At 44.9% G+C, this 22,329-nt stretch overlaps 1 protein-coding gene across 4 annotated transcripts in view; it reads left to right on the top strand.

Annotated features, from left to right (window-relative positions):
* ADCY8 (adenylate cyclase 8) overlaps nt 1-11,624 on the top strand; it is a 220,095-nt gene extending 208,471 nt beyond the window's left edge. For all 4 annotated transcript variants that reach the window (XM_059042851.2, XM_067017164.1, XM_067017166.1 and 1 more), the window contains 2 exons: nt 8,101-8,215; nt 11,053-11,624. In XM_059042851.2, the coding sequence (XP_058898834.1) occupies nt 8,101-8,215; nt 11,053-11,540 (603 nt within the window). In that variant the 3' untranslated portion in view covers nt 11,541-11,624. The remainder of the gene's footprint in view (nt 1-8,100; nt 8,216-11,052) is intronic.
* The last annotated feature ends 10,705 nt before the right edge of the window (nt 11,625-22,329 follow it).

Below are 22,329 nucleotides of genomic sequence, written 5' to 3'. Positions count from 1 at the left end.
CCAGTGGCGCAGTGGTTGAGGGTCCGCCTGCCGATACAGGGGACACGGGTTCGTGCCCCGGTCCGGGAAGATCCCACGTGCCGCAGAGCGGCTGGGCCCGTGAGCCACGGCAGCTGAGCCTGCGCGTCCGGAGCCTGCGCTCCGCAACGGGAGAGGCCACGACAGTGAGAGGCCCGCGTACCGCAAAAGAACCCAAAAACAAACAAACAAAAACCAAGACTATCTGAGAAGAAACCCTTGGTAGTCATTAGGTACATGTGCACATCATCCTGTCACAGGGGTCCAGAAAGACACCCCCCAGGCCAAAGCCAGCCCACCATCTGTTTTGTTTGTTTGCTTGTTTCTGTTTTTTGTTGTTGTCAACATGCAGTTTTATTTTCTGAGGCAAATCACTTAACCTCTTTAAATTTAAACATTCTTATAAAATGCAAGGGTTGTCTAGTTGAACTCTATAGGTGTGCCAGTAACTCAGGACCGACCCAAAGATGAATGAATATTTTGCCCTTATGTTATTCACAGCCTAGGGACTGGCAGAGATGTAAATTAACAGTTGCAGGCCAGTGTACAGTCTAAGCTAAAACATGTAAGCAAAGAGTTGGGAGAGCAAAGAAGTATAATAATATAGAGAGAGTGACCTAAGTGCTTCCAAATTACAAAAAGGATTGGTGATATTTTTGCCTCTAATAACAAATTTCATTGCAAATTGCTACACATTTTAAATCCGATACCAAGAAAATTTGAAATATCTATTTTCAGCAATGGTCCTCTCAGATAGACACACTAATATTCTAGATATTACCATTATGCCATATCTTTATAGGCACAGAATATATGTAATGGTACTAATCTATTGAAGTCTTGGTTAGTCCTGCTTAGTAAATGTTTAACAACTAGGGAGAGTTAAATCATTATACAACAAGTTCATTAAAATGACTTTATTATTATGGTAAAGAATCTGAGCTTTGTCAAATATTTCCAGTGTTAAAAATATACAAATAGGTTTATATTTTACAATAAAAATACTATCAAAAAGTAATGACAGTTAAATCAGTTCTTAAATGGTGGCCATGATTAGAATTTGTAGAAAGGAAGTGAAATGTGATCAAAAAGGGAATTGTGGAGGACATTCAAGATGGCGGGAGAGTAAGACGTGGAGATCACCTTCCTCTCCACAAATACATCAAAAATACATTTACATGTGGAACAACTACTGCAGAACACCTACTGAACGCTGGCAGAAGACCTCAGACTTACCAAAAGGCAAGAAACTCCCCACGTGCCTAGCCATGTGGCTGACAGGGTCTTGGTGCTCCGGCCGGGTGTCAGGCCTGAGCCTCTGAGGTGGGAGAGCTGAGTTCAGAACATTGGACCACCAGACATCTCCTGGCGCCACATAACATCAATTGGCGAGAGCTCGCCCAGAGATCTCTCTCTCAATGCTAAGACCCAGCTCCGCTCAACGAACAGCAAGCCACAGTGCTGGACAACCCTATGCCAAACAACTAGCAAGACAGGAACACAACCCCACCCATTAGCAGAGAGGCTGCCTAAAATCATAATAAGTTCACAGACACCCTAAAACACACCACTGGACGTGGTCCTGCCCACCAGAAAGACAAGATCCAGCCTCATCCACCGGAACACAGGCACCAGTCCCCTCCACCAGGAAGCCTATACAAGCCACTGAACCAACCTACCCCTGGGGGCAGACAGCAAAAACAACGGGAACTATGAGCCTGCAGCCTGCGAAAAGGAGACCCCAAACACAGTAAGTAAAGCAAAATGAGAAGACAGAGAAATACATACACAGCAGATGAAGGAGCAAGGTAAAAACCCACCAGACCAAACAAATGAAGAGGAAATAGGCAGTCTACCTGAAAAAGAATTCAGAGTAATGATAGTAAAGATGATCCAAAATCTTGGAAATAGAATGGAGAAAATAGAAGACATGTTTAACAAGGACCTAGAAGAACTAAAGAGCAAACAAACAATGATGAACAGCACAATAAATGAAATTAAAAATTCTCTAGAAGGAATCAATAGCAGAATAACTGAGGCAGAAGAACAAATAAGTGACCTGGATGATAAAATAGTGGAAATAACTACAGCAGAGCAGAATAAAGAAAAAAGAATGAAAAGAATTGAGGACAGTCTCAGAGACCCCTGGGATAACATTAAACACACCAATATTTGAATTATAGGGGTCCCAGAAGAACAAGACGAAAAGAAAGGGACTGAGAAAATATTGGAAGAGATTATAGTTGAAAACTTCCCTAACATGGGAAAGGAAATAGTCAAGTCCAGGAAGTACAGTGAGTCCCGTACAGGATAAATCCAAGAAGAAACATGCCAAGACACATATTAATCAAACTATCAAAAATTAAATACAAAGAAAAAAATATTAAAAGCAGCAAGGGAAAAACAACAAATAACACACAAGGGAATCCCCATAAGGTTAACATCTGATCTTTCAGCAGAAACTCTACAAGCCAGAAGGGAGTGGCAGGACATATTTAAAGTGATGAAGGAAAAAAACCTACAACCAAGATTACTCTACCCAGCAAGGATCTCATTCAGATTCGACAGAGAAATTAAAACCTTTACAGACAAGCAAAAACTAAGAGAATTCAGCACCACCAAACCAGCTTTACAACAAATGCTAAAGGAACTTCTCTAGACAGGAAACACAACAGAAGGAAAAGACCTAAAATAACAAACCCAAAACAAGAAAATGGTAATAGGAACATACATATAGATAATTACCTTAAATGTAAATGGATTAAATGCTCCAATTCAAAGACACAGACTGGCTGAATGGATCCAAAGACAAGACTCGTATATATGCTGTCTACAAGAGACTCACTTCAGACCTAGGAACACAAACAGACTGAAAGTGAAGGGATGGAAAAAGATATTCCATGCAAATGGAAATCAAAAGAAAGCTGGCATAGCAATTCTCATATCAGACAAAATAGACTTTAAAATAAGACTATTACAAGAGACAAAGAAGGACACTACATAATGATCAAGGGATCAATCCAAGAAGATATAACAAATGTAAATATTTATGCACCCAACATAGGAGCACCTCAATACCTAAGGCGAATGCTAACAGCCACAAAAGGGGAAATCGACAGTAACATGATAATAGTAGGAGACTTTAACACCCCACTTTCACCAATGTACAGTTCAACCAAAATGAAAATAAATAAGGAAACACAAACTTTAAATGACACATTAAACAAGATGGATTTAACTGATATTTATAGGACATTCCTTCCAAAACCAACAGAATAGACTTTCTTCTCAAGTGCTCATGGAACATTTTCCAGGATAGATCATATCTTCAGTCACAAATCAAGCCTTGGTAAATTTAAGAAAATTGAAATCGTATCAAGTATCTTTTCCAACCACAACGCTATGAGACTAGATATCAATTACAGGAAAAAATCTGTAAAAAATACAAACACATGGAAGCTAAACAATACACTACTAAATAACCAAGAGATCACTGAAAAAATCAAAGAGGAAATCAAAAAATACCTAGAAACAAATGATAATGAAAACACAACAACCCAAAACCTATGGGATGCAGCAAAAGCAGTTCTAAGAGGGAAGCTTACAGCGATACAATCCTACCTCAGAAAACAAGAAAAATCTCAAATAAACAACCTAACCTTATACCTAAAGCAATTAGAGAAAGAAGAACAAGAAAACTCCAAAGTTAATAGAAGGAAAGAAATCATAAAGATCAGATCAGAAATAAATGAAAAAGAAATGAAGGAAACGATCAAAAAGATCAATAAAACTAAAAGTTGGTTCTTTAAGAAGATAAAATTGATAAACCATTAGCCAGACTCATCAAGAAATAAAGGGTGAAGACTCAAATCAACAGAATTAGAAATTAAAAAGGAGAAGTAACAACTGACACTTCAAAAATACAAAGGATCATGAGAGATTACTACAAGCAAATATATGCCAATAAAATGGACAACCTGGAAGAAATGGAAAAATTCTTAGAAAAGCACAACCTTCCGAGACTGAAACAGGAAGAAATGGAAAATATCAACAGACCAATCCCAAGCACTGAAATTGAAACTGTGATTAAAAATTTCCAACAAACAAAAGCCCAGGACCAGATGGCTTCACAGGCAAATTCTAACAAACATTTAGAGAAGAGCTAACACCTATCCTTCTCAGACTCTTCCAAAATATAGCAGAGGAAGGAACATTCTCAAACTCATTCTATGAGGCCACCATCACCCTGATACCAAAACCAGACAAAGATGTCACAAAAAAGAAAAATACAGGCCAATATCACTGATGAACTTAGATGCAAAAATTCTCAACAAAATACTAGCAAACAGAATCCAACAGCATATTAAAAGGATCATAGACCATGATCAAGTAGGGTTTATCCCAGGAATGCAAGGATTCTTCAATATACACAAATCAATCAATGTGATACACCATATTAACAAACTGAGGGATAAAAACCATATGATAATCTCAATAGATGCAGAAAAAGTTTTTGACAAAAATTCAACACCTATTTATGATAAAAACTCTCCAGAAAGTAGGCATAGAAGGAACCTATCTCAACATAATAAAGGCCATATATGACCAACCCACAGCCAGCATTGTTCTCAATGGTGAAAAACTGAAACCATTTCCACTAAGATCAGGAGCAAGACAAGGTTGCCCACTCTCACCACTATTATTCAACTTAGTTTTGGAAGTTTTAGCCACAGCAATCAGAGAGGAAAAAGAAATAAAAGGAATCCAAATCAGATAAGAAGAAGTAAAACTGGCATTGTTTGCAGATGACATGATACTATACATACAGAATCCTAAAGATGCTACCAAAAAACTACTAGAACTAATGAATGAATTTGGTAAAGTAGCAGGATACAAAATTAATGCACAGAAATCTCTTGCATTCCTATACACTAATGATGAAAAATCTGAAAGAGAAATTAAGGAAACACTCCCATTTACCATTGCAACAAAAAGAATAAAGTACCTAGGAATAAACCGACCTAAGGAGACAAAAGACCTATATGCAGAAAACTGTAAGACACGGATTAAAGAAGTTAAAGATGACACAAACAGATGGAGAGATATACCATGTTCTTGGATTGGAAGAATCAACATTGTGAAAATGAATGTAGTACCCAAAGCAACCTACAGATTCAATGCAATCCCTACCATACTACCAATGGCATTTTACCTAGAACTAGAACAAAAAATTTCATAATTTGTATGGAAACACAAAAGACCCCAAATAACCAAAGCAATCTTGAGAAAGAAAAATGGAGCTGGAGGAATCAGGCTCGCTGACTTCAGACTATACTACAAAGCTACAGTCATCAAGACAGTATGGTACTGGCACAGAAATATAGAACAATGGAACAAGAGAGAAAGCCCAGAGATAAACCATGCACATATGGACACCTTATTTTTGATAAAGAAGGCAAGAATATACAATGGAGAAAAGACAGCCTCTTCAATAAGTGGTGCTGGGAAAACTGGACAGCTACATGTAAAAGAATGAAATTAGAACACTCCCTAACACCATACACAAAAATAAACTCAAAATGGATTAAAGACCTAAATGGAAGGCCAAACACTATCAAACTCTAAGAGGAAAACATAGGCAGAACACTCTATGACATAAATTACAGCAAGATCCTTTTTGACCCACCTCCCTCCTAGAGAAATGGAAGTAAAAACAAAAATAAACAAATGGACCTCATGAAACTTAAAAGCTTTTGCACAGCAAAGGAAACCGTAAACAAGACCAAAAGACAACCCTCAAAATGGGAGAAAATATTTGCAAACGAAGCAACTGACAAAGGATTAATTTCCAAAATATACAAGCAGCTCATGCAGCTCAATATCAAAAAACAAACAGCCCAATCCCAAAATGGGCAGAAGACCTAAACAGACATTTCTCCAAAGAAGATATACAGATTGCCAACAAACACATGAAAGGATGCTCAACACCACTAATCATTAGAGAAATGCAAATCAAAACTACAGTGAGGTATCACCTCACACCAGTCAGAATGGCCATCATCAAAAAATCTAAGAACAATAAATGCTGGAGAGGGTGTGGAGAAAAGGGAACACTGTTGGTGGGAATGTAAATTGATACAGCCACTATGGAGAACAATACGGAGGTTCCCTAAAAAACTACAAACAGAATTACCATATGACCCAGCAATCCCATGACTGGGCATATTCCCTGCAAAAATCATAATTCAAAAAGGGTCATGTACCACAGTGTTCATTGCAGCACTATTTACAGTAGCCAGGACATGGAAGCAACCTAAGTGTCCATCTATAGATGAATGGATACAAAAGATGTGGCACATATATACAATGGAATATTACTCAGCCATAAAAAGAAATGAAATTGAGTTATTTGTAGTGAGGTGGATGGACCTATAGTCTGTCATACAGAGTGAAGTAAGTCAGAAAGAGAAAAACAAATACTATATGCTAACACATATATATGGAATCTTAAAAAAAAAAAAAAAAAAAGGTTCTGAAGAGCCTAGGAGAAGGATAGGAATAAAGACACAGACGCAGAGAATGGACTTAAGGACATGGGGAGGGGGCAGGGTAAGCTGTGACGAAGTGAGAGAGTGGCATGGACATATATACATTACCAAATGTAAAATAGATAGCTAGTGGGAAGCAGCCGCATAGCACGGGGAGATCAGCTCGGTGCTTTGTGACCACCTAGAGGGGTGGGATAGGGAGGGTGGGAGGGAGGGAGATACAAGAGGGAGGGGATATGGGGATATATGTATACATATAGCTGATTCACTTTGTTGTGTGGCAGAAACTAACAACAATGAAAAGCAATTATACTCCAATAAAGATGTTAAAAAGAACTTATTTAATAAAATAAATTTTTGGAAAAAAGGGAATTGTTAGGTACAGCTGGCAACTGTGTGGGTGAATATAGAAAACATGGATTTTGTACTGGGCCAGTAGCTGTCAAGGAATATATAAGTGAATCTTTGAAACCTAGATAGGATTCTTTCATATAAATAAGTTAATGAAGTATAATTAAACCAGAGTATATATTGTACTGATAATTTAAAATTATACCCCCAAAACACAAATACACAAACATATATCAAATATTGTATTTCAAGGCCTCATTGACTTAGGAGCTTCTAATGAAAATTTTAAGTATTTTCTCCCCAGCATCACCACCTCCAAAAAGAAATTTAAATGTAAATAATTAACATTGTATAGGTTTTAGTTTGATGTGGTGGCGACAGTAGAACGTGTAAACACTGGTTGCTGTAGCATTAGAAGTATTGATTTTAAAATAACTTCAGTTTGGAAATACTGATAGACCATCATCCTAACTGCTATATTGGTGATCTGATGTATCCACCATCTGTTTTCGTAAAGTTTTATTGGAACACAGCCACATGCATTCATTTATATTTTGCCTATGGCTCCTTTCTGGCTAAAATGGCAGTGTTGGGTAGCATGACAAAGACCACATGGCCCACAAAGCCCAAAAGACTTGATATCTGGCCCTTTACTGACTGCCAACCTCTGCTCTAGAGGGACACAGAATTCTTTCACATACACAATCTCATTCAGTCCTCATGAGGTAAGCAGGGCAACTATGCTTATCCCCATTATATAGATGGGGAAACTGAGGTTCAGAGAGCAAATGTCTATGTGAAACATCTCTTAAACGGACACTGTGAGTACTTCAAAGGAAACAGACATGGTTCCTAGATTGGAAACCTCACATATATGAACATAATGGTGTGTACACACACACACACACACACACACACACACACACGTGAACAGCATCAACTTGAACAGACAAGGGTAGGGGTGGGGAATGGAATCTGAGAGTCACGCTTATTATACTCTGTACAGCAAATTTCCTGGTACCCTGTGTTTCTGGACACTGATGATTTAGGTGTACAGGGCTCACACACCTGCTTACGTCCCTTGAAGGCATGCGTGGGTGAGGTAGGACCCAGGGCAGACCCCTGCTGCAGAAATGCTCCTGTTTGCCCCATCGAATGACCTCTTCTCTCATGTTTGCTGCAGCAATGTGAAGCTAAGTGGGAGCATTTGTGCGCCCTGGCTGACTTCTCTCTCGCCCTGACCGAAAGCATACAGGAGATCAACAAGCATTCTTTCAACAACTTTGAGCTCCGGATTGGTGAGTAGCAGCTGGAAGTGTGCACTTTGGGGCCCACCGAGCTGGCAGGCCGTGCTCTATCGAGCCCTCCCGCGCCCTGGGCATCAAGCCAGGGCAGCTTTTCCCCGCAAAATGCAGCAGATTTAGTGTGAGCCGGCCAAGGACGGGCCTGTCTGGGCTTCCTCTCACTCAAGATGCTGAAAGCAGTGGAAGGATTTTGGCCTGTGTGCAGAAATACCAAGCGACTGATAGACCACGGCTACCTCTCCTCTAGCTTGTCCAGACTCCCAGCCACACAAGGCCCTGATTAGAGAGGTAGCTGTCTAATCAACCGTTTCCTCCCGTCTTCTATGTCACCGGATACTGGAGGTCAATGCGTTACTCTCCCGTTCTCCTGGATAACACCCTGAGCCAAAAGCAGGATTCTGTTCCTGAGGATGTCACATGCTGACTTGATCCAGCGACAGGCAGTTAGCTTTATAGCTCTTCACTGGGCCACACAGCTCATCCTCCTTTGGGCTTAGGGACACCCTCGTGCAAAATGACAACACTCACAGCTATGTGATAATAGTCGTTTACAATTTGTATAACTTGTTAATTTCTTCAGCATCTCTGCGGAGTCTGGAGGGGGCCTCCTACAGCACAGTCTGAAAGCCCCTGCTCTAGTCCACGTGCACATTTTACAGATGGGCAAACTCAGGCCCAGAGAAGGGGAGTGACTAGCCTACAATCACACAACCAAATGGTCATCCTGGCAGCGACTCCAGGATCTCCTGTCTGAGACCAGTGACATTCTGGCGGCCAGCGTGCAGCCTAAAACAAATGTTATGGCGGTCCTCATGTCTTAGATAACCTCTGGCTGCCATGCCATTTTACTTTCTTGGTTCTCCCTTAGCAGCTTTCAAGTATAAAGGGTCAAGTAATAGCCATACCTGACTTGTCAGATCTAAGGACTGCCACATGCCTTTGTTCATTGGAATAAATAAGGGATATTTTTATATTTTGATCTATGGACGGGGTGCTCAGGGCTTGTTTCCAGATCTTCCAACAACCCTACATGTCCTTTCTGAAATCATTGAATACACGATTGAACTGGGAATAAAAAGCAGAACCATAATCTTGAACAAAGGCTGTGTAATTTCAGGGATGTTGCTGGAATTAAGGCCAACCCTCGGTGTGATACATTATTCTCCTGGCATAGTTCAGAGGTTAGAAAATCACGTTCCCAATGGGATTGGGCCTTTCGCTTTGTGCTTTGGGTCTGCTGTAACCAGCTCTATGACTTTGGGCAAGTCGTTTAGACCCTCTCAGTGTCAGTTTCCTCATGTGTGAACTGGGAGTTATATTATTACCTCCCCTGCCTACCTCATAGTAGTAGGAAGAGATGTGAACGGGCTGGTGGTTATGGAAGGGCTCTGCAAATTTTAGGCCAATGTCCATCCTTGTGATTCCCATGCATTCTGCAAGAGCTGCTTCTCAAAGTTCACAGTCAGTTCTATCTTATACGTGTGTGTGAGTGGGTGTGGGTGTGTGTCTTGCTTTTCCCTCTGCCTGGAATGATCTAACCTCTAACCCAGATATCTGCATGGCTTATACTATCACCTTCTCTAGATCTCTGCTCAGAAAGGCCTTTCCTAACCACCCTACTCCAAAATACGCACTCCTATATTTTTCTATCCCTTTAACCTGATTGGTTTTTCTTTATCACCTTTATCATTCACTGATACTATATTGCATTTAAAAAATTATTTTCTGTCTCTCCCCAATAGAAGGTAAGCTCCATGAGGGCCGAGGCTATGTCTTTTTCTTTCCCACCATATCCCCAATACCTGGAACAGTGTCTGCTTTATAGCAGATGCCTAGTCAATGTTTGCAGAATGAATGAGAAATCCTTAGTCTATTAAAAGGAGACATACGTGCCCATGAATGTGTTTAGTGGAATACTGTCATTCCTTTTTAAAAAGTCTGTATTTCCTAAAGGAGGAGGTATTGAAAAATTGTGATCTACCAAATAACCTGTGGACTTGGGAGTAAATGACAGTCCAAGCAGGGAGAAAGCCAGGGACAGAGGCACAAAGGTGGAAATGCCAGCAGGTTAGGGGAACTCGAGCAGTGCAGCCTGGATACGGTGCAGAGGTGAGGGAGAGGGGGTGGCAGAAATGAGGCTGGCAAGTTAGGCAACAGCCGGCTCTGAGAAGCCCGAGGTTGTGATCCTCTGGAGCCGGGGCTTCACCCCGTGGGCAAAAGGAGCTGCGGCGGCTGTCGGAGTGGGTGGTAACTTGATCAGATGTGCATCGGGAAGTCCCCCTGGTTCCGGCAGCAGCGTGGAGGATGGTCTGCAGGAGGACAAGCAGCGATCCCGGGAGGCATGTTAGGAGGCTGTTGCCACGGGCCCAGGCGATGATGCTGAGGACGTGGACTAAGACAGAGAAGGAAGAGGTGTGCCCAAGCTCTCAGGACACTGCGACAACAGAGGCGAGAGGCGAGCCCAGCACCGTGACCTCAGTGCCCTGTCCGTCCCGCAGGCTAAGACAAGTCAGCATCCATGTGAGAGTAATCATTATTGCCTCTTGAGCACTCGCTGGCTGTCTGGTAATGTACCAGTGGCTTCACCTCTATCGTCTCATCTCGTCCTCCTTTAATTATTTCCACTTGACAGATGAGAAAAGTGAGGTCCAAATCTGTTAAGTACCCAACCCAGATCACGCATCTAATAAGTGACTGAGGCTGGATCTGGACCCTGCAGTTTATCCGTAGAGATCACATCCTTCATTTAAGGGTCACTATCCCAGGCAGGGAGCGGCCCCTTCCTTGACGTGCCTCTTCTCTCATCTCTCGTTTCTCTGATTCACCCACAGGCATCAGCCATGGTTCAGTGGTAGCTGGCGTTATTGGCGCTAAGAAACCACAGTATGACATTTGGGGCAAAACCGTGAACCTGGCAAGTCGAATGGACAGCACGGGGGTCAGCGGCAGAATCCAGGTCCCAGAGGAGACCTATCTCATCCTGAAGGACCAGGGCTTTGCCTTTGACTACCGAGGGGAGATCTATGTGAAGGGCATCAGTGAACAGGAAGGAAAAATCAAAACGTACTTTCTCCTGGGGAGAGTCCAACCCAACCCCTTCATCCTGCCACCGAGAAGACTGCCCGGGCAGTATTCCTTGGCCGCGGTGGTCCTGGGCCTCGTCCAGTCGCTCAACAGGCAAAGGCAGAAGCAGCTGCTGAATGAGAACAACAACACGGGCATCATCAAGGGCCATTACAACCGGCGGACTTTGCTGACACCCAGCGGGCCTGAGCCGGGAGCCCAAGCCGAAGGCACCGACAAGTCCGAGTTGCCATAAAAGCGTCTTCTTTGTGTTTCTTTTTTTTTGTATTTCTTTTATATATAAAATAAATATACTAATAAAAAGGTTTAATTTTTCTTAGAACAAGGGTGGTTTCGTTGGTCTTTGGATGCACTAGATCGAAGACACGATTTGAGTTTCTCTCCCGTCACAGACATTTCTTGGTCATCTCTTCCATACAAGGTTTATTGGGATGCAAAGATAAGTAAGACCTAGTCCTTGACCTTGGGAAAGAGGGACCTGTAAACAGAAACTCAGTACAGTGGGCTCATCATTAAGAATGAGCTTGTCGTGTACCTGGCACACAACAGTATTAACGGATAATGTTAACAGATCATATTCCTATAAACCAATACGTAAATACTCTGCGTTCAGAGAGGGGTAGATGCAATGAGAAATTGCGATAGGACAATTGTGATAAAGAACTGGAGGTCAAGGACGCTGCCTGAACTGGAGGCACCATGTCTTTGAGGACATGATGCAAAGGATTAGCCCTAAATGAGGAGAAAGAGGCAACCCACGGAACCTGGGAGAAACGTGACCCAAGCAGAGGGACCGACAAGTGCAAACGCCCTGAGGTGGGATCAAGGCCACTTGATCTGCTGGAGCCACAGTTAGAAAGCCAGCACGTGGCTAAGTTGGTTCAGGTAGGTACACTGTTTCCAGGGAAGACTGCCTCCTAAGCTCTTCTCGTATGACCGCAAAGCCTGCCAGGAACGTTTCATACAGATGAGAAAGCTCAAAAAAAAAAATGAAAGGAATTGCCCAAGACCTTATAGTTAGTTTTAGAACTAGGCTCAGCACTGTACTGGTCAATCAAAGTGCCGTGACAAATAACTCCCATTCTTAGTGGTTAAAACAAAACAAGAGATTGAGCTGTCATTTATGTCCTATTGCACGTGGGGCAGAGGCCTTCCAGGCAGTGACCTCGGGACCTAGTCTTCTTCCACTGAGGACTTGGATGCCTCTGCTTGATCCTCTCTGTCCAGCCAGCTGAAGAGAAGAGAGGGAAAGGAAGGAGAATCACTCAGAAGGTCTTGGGTACCAGGCCTGAAAGTCGCCTACATTATTGCTCTGTCACCAGCCAGAATGCAGTCATTGGCCTCACTTTACCGTAAGGGAAGTTAGGGGATGGATTCTTCCTGTGTTCACTACTGAGAGGAAAGCACTGTCTCTTGCATAAGAATCTACACCTGTCTAAGCCCATGTGTGCAAACACGAAGCTATTCTGGTAAGTTCTGTGTTGGAAGGATGGACAGGATTTAAGTAATGGAAGAAGTATGAAATCCCAATCATGATCTAAATTCTTGACTCTTAACAACAGCTCATTTAAAAAGAAACTTAGCTCCAGGTAATGAATCCCCAGGAGATACGCTCTGGAGGAAATACCCACCTGAGGTATCTCGGGTGAGACCCCCGTGGTAGAAGGGAAACTACCCTCTCCTGAGAAGCACAAAGTACAGAAAGGGACTTGACTTTTGAGTGGCCACATTTGCAATGCTTTTTGTTCTCATATCAAAGAAATACGGGAGGTCCCGGTGGAACATGAAGAGGGTGTCAGGTGAAAGCCTCTGTAAACAAAGCCCTCGACCCATGTCAGGAGTAATTATTATCTTCGAAGACTCGGAGAAAGCCCCGAGGTTTACTCAGCCCAACGTGCCGAGGACATTTAAACAAGGTAAAGCTCAGGGCATGCCGAGAGCTGGAGCCACAGGGTAGAGGGGCAAGGTGAGCTCAGGTGGGTCAGGGACTCAGCAAACATCACGGCAAAGAGGCCGGCCTTGGTAGAGGCAGTCAGGCTGCAAAAGCACAGTATCCAACAGAGAAAACCTGATGTGTGGCGTCAGGCTTTGGTCTAAGCCAGAGCATAGGGCCCTTCTGGAACCTGGGCACAGTTCAGCAGAGGCTCCAGTAAGCAGACAAGCTCTGATGAGCTGGATCCTACCCCAGGGAGAGGGCTACCAGGGACAGAGGTGGGCCCTAGACTCTGAGCGAGCACTCAGGACAAAGTCCCTGGACTAGAAGCAGAACGTGGGCCGAGGGTCTGCGTAGGCCGGGCAGACCTTAAGGGAGGAAGCATCCGGCCACACCCAGGCCCGCGGATGCTGCCAGTTTGGGGGTAATGATGAGGCTGTTGCTGCGAAGCTTCACCCAGAACCCTGATTCAGTGATGCTGAGCCTTGGGGTGGGAGAGATGGAGGGGATGGGGACCCCATCCTGAGTCTGGGAGGCGTGGTTTCATTCAGGCCTCCGTCAAGCAGAGGAGCGAGGGGGCAAGGCGGTGCCGCGAATCTCCATCAGGTCATCAAGAACCCCACCAAGTGGGCATCCTCCCTCGGCTCCAATACGCCCAGCCCCAAAGCATTCAGTGCCTGACCCCCAGGCCAGCCTGTTTCATGGCCGCAGTGGACGTGCAGAGTTTGCATTACAAAGGGTAAAGGGCAAGAGACAGGAGCAGGCAACTGGCCTGTGGCCGCACAGTCGAGAAGCATGTCTCTTCTTGGGCCTTGGATAAGGCTGGAGGGGGCAGGAAAGGGAGAGAGTCTTCCTGAAATTAGAGAGATATTTTCTGTTTACCTACTTTTTAGTTTACTCCGCTCATTTGTTCAAAGAACTCCAAATGTCAGGTGATTTCCAGGAACCCGGTATAGCTCAGAAACGAACCTGGCATACTATTCCAGCCAGGGGCTCCAACTTCACCTTTTCCCCTCCTGAACTCTGCTTGTGACACTTTAGGTTTGATCTTAGAAACGTCAAGTATAAACTCTGGCAGAAGGTAGAGTGCCCCAAATGGTGAAATGCAAAGAGAAACACAGAATAGGGGGCTGGCTTAGTCTACGTACGTTCAGGCCTAAGAGAGAGGCTTTCTCAACAGCTCTGTATTCTGGCCTAATGTTGACGCCTTCTGAGCGCTGATCCAGGTTGCTGCTACCTTTTGTTTATCAGCCTGCATGGGTAATGCACAGTTTCCCATGAGACAAGCACAGCCCCTCTTAGAGAACAGGAAAGGGTGCTACCTACTCATCCAAGGGCTGGATTTGAGGACCTGCTACCTCCCAATCCGCCATCCCATAAAGTCAGGAGGATCTTTTTTTTTTTTTTGGCCATGCCACATGGCTGACGGGGTCTTAGTTCCCCGACCAGGGATTGAACAGCACGTCCTAACCACTGGACCGCCAGGAAATTCCCAGGAGGATCATCTTGAGCTCAGAGTCGCCCCCGTCCCCCCCCCGCCACCAGCTCCACTGCTTCCCTCCCGCTTTAGGGACCATGTGACTGTAGCTGCTCTCAGCTGGAAGTAAGTACAATGTTATCGGCCCCATTTTACAGATGAGGGGACTGAGGCACAGAGAGCTTGAGCAACTTGCCCTGGAAAGTTCTTACAACCAGAAAATAGTGGCACTGGGATTGAAGCCCAGGTATTCTGGTTCTAGGCTCCTGCCCTGAAGCATCACTGCCCAGCCCTGTGATGGGTGAATCCTATTCTTTAAATGAAAGTTGAAAGTCTGGGCAGACTCCCCGCCAGCCGGCTGCAGGCTGTGTCAACGGGTGAGGACTGCAGGACTCTGGTGCAGCAGCCGCCGTCGAGACAGCCTGGACCACTTGCCCTGGTCCCCCCAGCGGGTCAAACAACTGTTATCCTTCTCTGTGTATGTTGGGATATGGGAAAGGCTGGGAAGTACTGGGCTGAGAGTTACGAGGGCAGCTTCTTGAGATGCGTGGACCTGGGTTTAAAGCCTGTCTCTACTCCTCCTCGGCTGTTTGATGTCAGACAAGCAGCATAAACTGTGCCCCTCAGATTCTTCACCAGCTACAGGGAGATAACAAAGGAAGCTACTGTGATTTGGAATTCTGAAGTTTTCAGATTTGAGAAATATGGTAAACATGCCAAATACTAGAAAACATCCCAGAGGGAGGGGTCTGAGGCAGTGCTCAACAATTAAACCCATTAATAATGTTGTAACAACACATGAATATTCACACCAAGTAGCATAACTAAAGGCTATAAACAGGACTCATTTCAGGTCATGTTTAGCCCCCAAATTAGTTATAAAACAAACTTCAGCTTCTGCACCATTTTGGGTTTTGGAGTATAGTTGCAAGATTGTCATCCATGGCACCAGGTAAGGCTGCCGTGAAGATAACAGATGCCATGAAGGTGCGTCTAAAAGGCTCAGCATCTTGGCCCTCTGCTGCACTCCGATGTTGCTTGTTATTATTAAACATACACTGATTGTATTGAAATAGTGGACATTTGCCATTTTACCTTGTCTTGACAGCATCTTTCTTGTCTATTTTTGCAAAATTTTCTTTAATGAGTTAGGTGTTCTTTTTAGAATGAAAAATGATAATTAAGAAAAAGTAAAGCATGTGGGTTTACTTAAAGGGCTGAAAAAGGTCTCACCGGACCCTTGGAGATTCAACCCTGAGTCAGAGGGTCTGGACCACTCTTGGGTTGGAGGTGGCCATCTTGCAGGGCAGTGGTGGGGTTGGCGGGGGGCAGGGGCAGCCAGACAGCATGCAGGAGCTCCCCCCATGGCTGGAAGTTTTCCGGGGCCACAATAACTGCTGCCGACCTGATTTCAGGGCTGTCCTTTCGGACGCAGTCAGAGAAGGGGTATTGCAAACTCATTTCTTTCCATGGCATTTTTATTCCAAACCCACAGGCTTTTCTGACACTCTGGCTCCATGCCAACCGGCTTTTCCAAGTGAGAATGTTTCTCTCAGATTAGCTGTGGACTCCACGCAACTGAACCCAATATTTTATGGATGAGTTACCAGGGGGCAGGGTGCCCTGCGGAAGGACACCCTGTGCCTACCTCAATTATCAATTGCACGTCCGCCACCCTCCTGCCCCCTCCCACCCCGGGAAGATAACATCGCCATTCTCTGAGCAAGCATCCTAACTGTTCTGAGTCGACTCTGTGCATTTGTCTTTACCTTTTATAAAACAGACAGCATGACTGAAATGCAATCAGTTTCTGTTTGGAAATAATAATTTCAAACATAGTCTTTTTTGTAATACACTAATCCTCTATCTTGACATCATCATAACCGTATGGTTATGAAAGCTAGTGTTTTCAGAGGACTTCACAGTTTGCAAAGTCCATTTCCAAATATGATTTGATTTGATCTTCATAAAAATGCTCAGGGAGAGATATTATTTTCCCAATTCCTCAGGAAACCGAGGCTCATAAAAATTAATAAAAATAAATTGTTGAAAAACTGTATCTAAAAATTGAGTGTGAAAGCTGAAAAGAGGTTAAAGCGCGTGGTCCAAAGTCTTGATTTTACAAATAAAAAACTAAAGCCAAAGAGGGGGACCACACTGGGTCAAGATTCACCACCCGGATGCAGAATTCGAGCTGGAATGCTAAGAAGATGATTCCTTGTCTCATGGCCTTCTGACTCCATCTGGGTCCTCTGACCTCTTTCCCTTTGCTCACTGTACATAAGACCGCCCTGTAACCGCGAGGTCACTTAGGTCCTCCCTGCCCCATGGGCCTGAATGCGATTGGCTCAAGTCCCCGTGGAAACCCCACAATGCCTGCCAACCACCAGGTCCCTCACTAACTCTGCTTCTGGCTCCCACTCTTCACACCCCATCTCCACTCTGCTGGGACCCAACACAAAACACAGCCCCTTCTGAATTCTCCGCCCCCCCCACACACACACACACGGAATCTTCCACTCCGAAGGACTGTGAGGGCACATTCATGCTTCCTTTTTAACCAAAAAAGTGGTCCTGGTTCCCAATCCAAAGAAACATTTCAACAATAGAAGAAAAATAAAGAAATGTTGCTCCTTGAAAAACCTTTCTTGTTGGTTGTCTTTATTCCTTCCCTCCTACACTCAGATATAAAACTGATGGTGATTACAAATGGCAGCAGCAAACCTCAGACTTTCCCTATAACACCTTCATCCCACCATCAACCCCCCTTGCCGTCCCAGGGGATAGAGACCCCCTAAATGTTTTCCGGTCACATCAGGTGCCAGGCATTGTGCAAGAAACCAGGGACAGGGTAATGAACATGGGATGTGGTCCTTCCCTCCTTGAGCTTTTGCAGACCCCTGGGGGGCAGAACAAGAGACAGGCCCCCAGGTAACTGTGTGACCCGCGCACCACACGAGAAGTTCAGGATGCCATGAGCGAGAGGGACAGCTGCACAGGGGGTGCACTTTGTTCCACGTTCATCAGTTCTTGTCTGAGCACTCGCCTGTATGCCAGGCACGGCTCCACTTCTAGAATCCCCTCTGACACTGTCCTAAACATCCTGGTGAGTGGAGAACCACAGGCACACAAAAGCAACTTACGGAATAGAGACAAAATTACTTCTGATGGCAGTTAAGTGCTTTGAAGAAGTGTGATACAAAGTGGGGGCTACTTTCAATGAGGGGAAACATCTCTGAGAAGGAACTATTTGAGATAAAAACTGAAGGCGCCAGCCATAATCGTAACACCAGTCTCAAAATGAGATGACGGTGTAAAGATTCCTCATCAACTGTTGTTTAGGTGATGATACCTGTAGACATTCCCAATCCAGGCATCTAACCCACACCCCACTTTGACTCCTCATCCCCACCCCAATGCCCCAGGGGGTACCACGTAAGGCTCAAGATCCAATCCAATGCCCTTCCTTGTGGGAGTTTACACAACTCTGCTAGACCACCGTCGGAAAGCATCCCGTGGAATGCGCTGTCCCTTCACACCTGAGCAGCGGCGGGCCACTTCAAAGACGGTAAGTAATTGGGATCTGCACGGCCCACAGGTCAGGGAAGCTCAGGAAGCAATGAGAGTCCTCCATGTCCCAATGCAGGGAGACCCGGTGACTGGAGTGCGGAGGAGCCCTGAGAACTGCGACAGCCTTGTCTTGGGACCCGCTCTCCTTTGCTGCCATCTGGTGGTCACGTTCGGGAATAACAGCCTTACATAGGGGGCACTGCCTTCTTCAAGGCCCTGTTCTCGGCGCCAGTGCTGGACATCCAGCAGTGAAAAAAGCAGACAAAAGGCCCTGCCCTCACGCAGCTTACATTCTAGCTGGCTGGCCCAGATACAGCTGGGTAAAGGCTGAATCACCCCCACTGGACAGAGGAGACAACGAGGTTCAAAGAGGTAGAACGTCTGCCCAGACCACACAACTTACAAGTGGAAAAGTAGGATCTGAACTGAAAACTCCTTTGCACGGCACCCTCCTGCCTTCCCATAGTCTGTCAGGGGGACGGGAGGTTGGCCCTGAGTCAGGGGGCCAGACAACAAGTCCTAAGAGGGCAGCATTGTGCTGAAAGGAAAGAGTGCCGGGCCAGGACCCGGGAGCCCCAAGCGTGAGTCTTGGCCCTCCCACTGTCTGGCTGTGTGACTTTACGTAAAACACTAAGCGTCTCTGATCATCTTCAAAATGGGAACAACAAGACGTACGTTCCCTAGCCCGCCTAAGGGTTCTTCATTGCACTGTCAACCTTACTGAACACCTAGCCTGGTGGGCATCGAGCTGGCCACACAGCTGGTTCAGTCTTCACTCCCTCCACGCCCCCCTCCCGTGCTGAGAAAGCCTCGGCTCCCTCCCCCCGCAGCTCTCTAAAGCTTTCTCTCTCCTGCTCCTTAAGTCTGCTGGCCACACTGGCCCCTCCAGGTTCTCCCGGTCTGGCTGCCTCCTCCCGTCCTTGAACTTCAATTCGTCTCCATGGTCAGTGTAATGACTCCTAACCTTTCCGGCAACACATACCCCAGGCAGCAACCCTGATAGAGTATCACCAGCAAAACCATGCTGATGGCGACCTCCTGGTCTCCAAACTCCACGGACCCTCCTATTACTCACTATCTCCACCTGAAATGTGTACTCCTGTCTCCATCCTGATTGCCACTGTCCCCTTAAGCTACCGACCACCATTCTTTGACCAGATTTGCCTCTGGCAGGAGGGGTTCACCCCACATGGTCTCACCGCCTCACTGCTGGCTTTCTGCAGGCTAACTGTCCTCACCTCCTACGAAGTGCAAAGCCCTGTTGACGCTCTTCATGTATGTAGCCCAGCCCAGCCCAGCATGGCCGGCAGCATCTCGATGGCTTTTCCTCCCTTGGCTCTGGGCCCATCACGCTCTCTGCCTCCGAATATTGCACCTGGTTCACTGTCTGTAGGCAGAGGCTTATCACAGGGGCACTGCTGAGAAAGTCAGTGCCACGGCTGTGGTCGAAGTTGTCCCCTGCCTGCCACCCCACTGCCACGCCACTCCTTGGTCATGTGCTGTAGGACCCTTCCAGTCCACCCAGCATTTACGGGGTGCTGACTACACTCTAGGCGCTTGTCTGAGCACGTCCCTGAATTATCTCATTTTTTCCTCTCCGCAATTCTATTAGATGGATGACATTATCCCAGTTTAGGCTTATCCCAGATAAGGAGGAAGAGCTTAGCCAAGGTCACAAAGCTAATAAGTGGAACAACCTATCTCCAAAGTTTCCTCTTACCCACGACACGCATCCTCCGAAATTCACTGACAGCGGCACCCCGAGAACTTGGGCTTCCCAACAAGTCATCCCTGAGAAGTCATGATGTCACCTGAATACAGGTTCTTTGTGAAGCAGGAGGTCGACTGGGGTCCTCAAGGGTATCAGAAGTAGTTTTCCTTCGTAGCTGTTATCACAATTGTTCACAATACATTTACGTGCGTGATCATGTTTTAATGGTTTTCCCATCCAGATTGGCCTGGCTCTCAATAAATACTTGTCAAAGGAAGGGGTTAGGTTAGAGGGAGAGAGAAGGGGGAAGGCAAGGAGGAAGAAGAAAGGGGAATTTGAATCATGCATCATGCAGCTGGGACCTGAAATGGCTTATCAGGTGAGTCTGTCCAGTTTCACACCTGCTTTTGGCCAAGAGGGGTTGCCCACTTCTTCAGGTCACCATAACCAGAAGGCCTCAAGGTCCTCTGAAGGAGACAAATAGACTGGTTATTTATAGTTCTGTTGACTCGCGCGTGTGTGTGTGTGTGTGTGTGTGTGTGTGTGTGTGTGTGCATGTGCTATTGTTTTAACCATCAATTAACAACATAGTTTATTCCATAGCATCAACCAATTCTCACAGTGCCTATTGAAGTAAAGAGTTTGGAACAGAGTCAGGATTGTGATGGAGAAAGCTAGGACCATGGCCAATGTTTACATTTGAGAGTCTGCTGTCCATCCAAGTGTCACTGTTGAGCAAACATCTGCGGGGCCCACAAATGAAGTGGGAATGAACTGGCCTTGAGGGTCTTCAGTCCCTGAATGTTGAGTTTGCACCTCTCTCTACTGTGTTCTACTGGCCGGTGGTTCAAAAGCTCCCTGATGGCCTGTGTTTCTTTATACATCCTTGGAGCTGGGTCACTACACCCAAGATTCATTCATTCATTCATTTAACAAATAACTATTGACTCCGTGCTAAGTTTTAAGAATGCAGAGAGGGAAAAAATTTCACACGGTCTTTACCCTCCCCAAATGTACACCATTAGCAGAAAAGGCAAGTAATTATAATGAAATGCATTGAATGTCGCAGTGAAAGAAGTGAAAGATGCAAAGCTATTTTCTGAAAGGAAGGAAGGAAGGGAGAGAAAGAAAGAAAAAGAAAAAGAAAGAAAGAAAGAAAGAAAGAAAGAAAGAAAGAAAGAAAGAAAGAAAGAAAGAAAGAAAGAAAGAAAGAAAGAAAGAAAGAAAGAAAGAAAGAAAGAAAGAAAGAGAAAAAAGGAAAGAGAGAAAGAAAGAGAAAGAAAAAGAAAAAAGGGAAAGAAAGGAAAAAAGAAAGAAAGAAAGAAAGAAAGAAAGAAAAGAAAAAAGGAAGGAAGGAAGGAAGGAAGGAAGGAAAGAAAGAAAGAGAGAGAGAGAGAGAGAGAGAGAGAGAGAGAGAGAGAGAAAGAAGGAAAGAAAGAAAGAAAGAAAGAAAGAAAGAAAGAAAGAAAGAAAGAAAGAAAGAAAGAAAGAAAGAAAGAAAGAAAGAAAGAAAAAGAAAGAAAGAAGACAACAGAAAGAGGGGAAGGAAGAAAGCCAGCCTCCTCCATGCTTGGGCTACTGTTAGGTATTCAGAGCTGGGATCAGTCACCCTTCCCATGTTTGCCATGTAGCATTTATATAATCTTGATGTTCTACCACTTCTTTTGATGCTGGATATTTCAAGGATGTTGTATAGCTCTGAGCAGTACCAGGAGACTAAGAAATGAGAAACACCCTGGTCCAGCTGTCAAGTTCTGACTCTCCAAGTCCTGTGGAAATCACCAAATTCGATCCATGGCCGCAAACACCTCTGACCTGAAGAATGGATTATGCTGGCTCATTTCCCTGGTGTCCCCTGCCAAGGTGCCATCGACCTGTAAAGAGATGTGGGTTGTTTGGGTGATACCGGCAGGAAGTGGAGGGGAGGGAAGACGTTGCCATCTGGATGGGACTTTGTTTCCATGAGATTTTGTGAAGGTTGGTACACTGGAGGGCAGTCAAGCCCACCTGGAGATGCATTACCTCTGGGCAGCATGAAGTCAAGAAAATACCCCAAGATCTTGAAGAGCAGACTGGTTTTCTGTCCTGTATTATCCTGGGATGCCCAGGAAGACCTCAAATAATACAACAGGGCGTGGAAGATTGTGGAGGGTAACCCTGGGTCCAGGACTCCTATCACCTAACAGCAACTTATTATAGGTCATGTGTTTTAAACTATCGGTGCCTACTGGGTACGTAAATCAAGCAAGCATTTTTTTAAAACATCTTTATTGGAGTATAATTGCTTTACAACGGTGTGTTAGTTTCTGCTTTATAACAAAGTGAATCAGTTA

This window comes from Kogia breviceps, chromosome 17 (genome assembly GCF_026419965.1).
Source record: "Kogia breviceps isolate mKogBre1 chromosome 17, mKogBre1 haplotype 1, whole genome shotgun sequence".
NCBI classification, from domain to species: domain Eukaryota; kingdom Metazoa; phylum Chordata; class Mammalia; order Artiodactyla; family Physeteridae; genus Kogia; species Kogia breviceps.
This window is presented reverse-complemented; position numbering and strand designations above follow the sequence as displayed.